Source organism: Geospiza fortis, unplaced genomic scaffold, assembly GCF_000277835.1.
Source record: "Geospiza fortis unplaced genomic scaffold, GeoFor_1.0 scaffold1711, whole genome shotgun sequence".
Taxonomy (NCBI): domain Eukaryota; kingdom Metazoa; phylum Chordata; class Aves; order Passeriformes; family Thraupidae; genus Geospiza; species Geospiza fortis.
In genome coordinates this window covers 25,168-27,929 of record NW_005054793.1, presented here as the reverse complement: position 1 = coordinate 27,929, position 2,762 = coordinate 25,168, and the positions used below count along the sequence as shown (strand labels likewise).

Sequence of the window (2,762 nt, the reverse complement as noted above, 5' to 3'; positions counted from 1 at the left end):
GTACTGGAGCCCGCCCAAAAATCCATAAAAATTTACTGATCCCACCTTTTCTTACCCCAAACGAGCTTTACCTGGGCGAGAAGTAAGGCCAAAGGCTCCCACAGCATGGCTCAGGTAATGAGCCCCCACCCCCTGCATCCTGACACCCCCAGGCCCAGGAATTTGGGGGAACAACGGCCCCAAAAAATGGGAAAAGGGAAAGAAGAGGGGAGAGAGCTGGAGCTTCCCTCCCCCTGTGCCAGGGTGGGGGGTGCCTCCCCATCCCCCCATCCTGCTCCAGGGGATATCACAGGATTATCCCTGTTTTCCTCAAGATTATCCTGGTTTTCCCCAGAAATATCCTGAATTTTCCCCTTAGCCCTGAGGGCCTGTGAGGCCTCAAAAAAGGAAGTTCAAGCTGCCCCTCAACACGTGGACTCTTCCCAAACTTCCACAGTATTATCCCAAATTTTTCCCCTGATTATCCCAGTTTTCCCCAGGATTTCCCAAATTTCCTCAGTAGCCTTTAGGGCCCCAATAAAGGCAGGTCAGTCATTCAGTAGTTGGTTTGGGGGTGTCTTTGCCTCCCCCCACCTTCCCCTCCCCACTTTTGGGGTTCTTCCAGAGTTATTCCTGAATTCTCCCGGTTTCTGCTGGAATTGTCCCAGTTTTCCCTGGGATAATCCAAATTTTCCCCAGGATTATCTTGAAATTTCCTGTTATCCATTAGATTCTCTCTGGGCTGGAAGAAGTTTTTCCAACCCCAAACACACCCTGGGGTCTTCCCAGAGCTACCCCAGGATTATCCCAGTTTTCCCTGGTATTCTCTCAAAATTTCCTCTCATTTATCCTGAATTTTCCTTGTGATTATCCCACTTTTCTCCAGGATTTCCCAAATTTCCCTGGTAGCCTTTAGGTCCTGTCAGGCCTCAAATTTGGGGTTCACTGCCCCCCAAACCCTCCTTCTCTGGGGCTCTCAACAGAATTATTCAGGAATTACGCCAAATTTTCCCCATAATTCCCCATTTTTTTCCTGAGATTATCCCCTAATTTCCCATTAACCCTTAGGTCCCAACAGGCCTCAAAAAAGGGGGTTCATCCTCCTCCATTCCCAGTTTTGGGTTCTTCCCATTTTGCCATGGGTTTATCCCACTTTTCCACAGGATTATCCCAAAGTTGCTGCATAATTCCCTTGAATTTTCCCATTTGACCTTAAATCCTCATTGGGCTGAAAGAAGAGGGTTCAACCCCCTCTGTTCCACTTCAGGGTTGTCTCAGAACTATTCTGGGATCATCCCACATTTCCCCTGACATCATCCCCAAAGCTTCCCCAGATTATCTCAAACTTCCCTTGACATCATCTCAAAGTTTCCCCAGAACTTCCCTCAAGATCATCCCAAATTTCCCTCGAGATCATCCCAAAGTTTCCCCAGGATCATCCCAGAGTTTTCCCAGATTATCCCAAAGCTCCCATCAGGGCCCAGAAGCAGGGGGCTGCTGCCCCACCCCCCCTCCAGGGTGCCCCCCGGTGTTCGCGGGCTGGGGCTGATCCTGGGGGTCCCTCCCTGTTCCAGGCGAGTCTCCTGGCCTGCGAGGGGCTCTCGGGCGTCTGCCTCGTCCCCACCGTCGCCAGCAAGAAGATGATGCCCAAATCCGGCGGGAAACAGGACGGGAACCGGGACCGGGGCTCCAGCCCTGACCTCCTGGTACGGAGTGGGACGCCCTGGCTGGGATCTGGCACCTTCCATGGGGGATCCCACCTTTGACTGGGGGATTTCGCCCTTAATTTGGGGGTTTATGCCGTCAGTCTGGCTTTTCCCACCTTTAATTTGGGGCTTCCCTGCTTTAATTTGGAGTTTTCCACATCTAATTTGGGTATTGCCGCACTTAATCTGGGGGTTTCCACTTTTAATTTGCTTTTTCTATGTTTAATTTCTTTTTTTCTGGCTTTTATGGGGGGTTTCCAACTAATTTTTTTTCCTGCTTTAATTTGGGCTATTCTGCCCCAAATTTGGCATTTTCTACCTTTAATTTGCCTCTTCCTCCTTGAATTTGATTTTTTTCTCCTCGAATTTGAGGTTTTCTCCCTTTAGTCATCCTTTTCTATATTTTATTTGACCTTTTCCACTTCTAATTTGGCTTTTGCCTCCTTTAGTTTTCCTGCTTTAGTTTCATTTTCCCACTTCTCATTTGACCTTTTTCTGCTCCAATTTAGTTTTTCATCCTTTCATTTCCTATTTCTGGCCCTTACTTGATTTTCCTTCCTTCACTTGCCCTTTGTTTTCTTTTATTGGACTTTTTCTCCTTCATTTGGATTTTTCCTCTTTTATTTGGTCTTTTCCTGCCTCGGATTTTCCTGTTCTAATTCCACTGTTTCCCCTTCAATTCCATTATCCCCCAACCTCCCCATTCCCTGCTCATCCTGAACCCTCCCTCCCCAATTTCCTGCCCCGATTTATCCTCCCTAATCCCCCCATCCCAATTCCTGTCCCCCAATTCCTGCTCCCCAACCTGCCCCAATTCCTTCTTGCCCAATCCCCCATTCCCAATCCATCCTCCCCAATTCCTGCCCCCTTCCTAATCCCTGGTCCCTCCATCTCCCTTTCCCAAATGCCCCGTGATTCCTTCCCCCTTCCCAACCCCTCCCCCATCCCGCCATCCCAATTCCTGCCCCCCAATCACCCCTTCCCAAACCCCTCCCTGCCAATTCCTGGACCCTCAATCTCCTCTTCCCAATCCCCTCTCCCCAATTCCTGCCCTGTTTCCAACCCCTCCTAATTTCT

At 49.4% G+C, this 2,762-nt stretch overlaps 1 protein-coding gene across 1 annotated transcript in view; it reads left to right on the top strand.

The window, feature by feature from the left end:
- ZNF740 (zinc finger protein 740) overlaps positions 1-2,762 on the top strand; it is a 4,598-nt gene continuing 1,836 nt past the window's right edge. The window contains 2 exon segments of the mRNA XM_031065474.1: positions 1-114; positions 1,554-1,692. Of these exon segments, the coding sequence (XP_030921334.1) occupies positions 106-114; positions 1,554-1,692 (148 nt within the window). The 5' untranslated portion in view covers positions 1-105.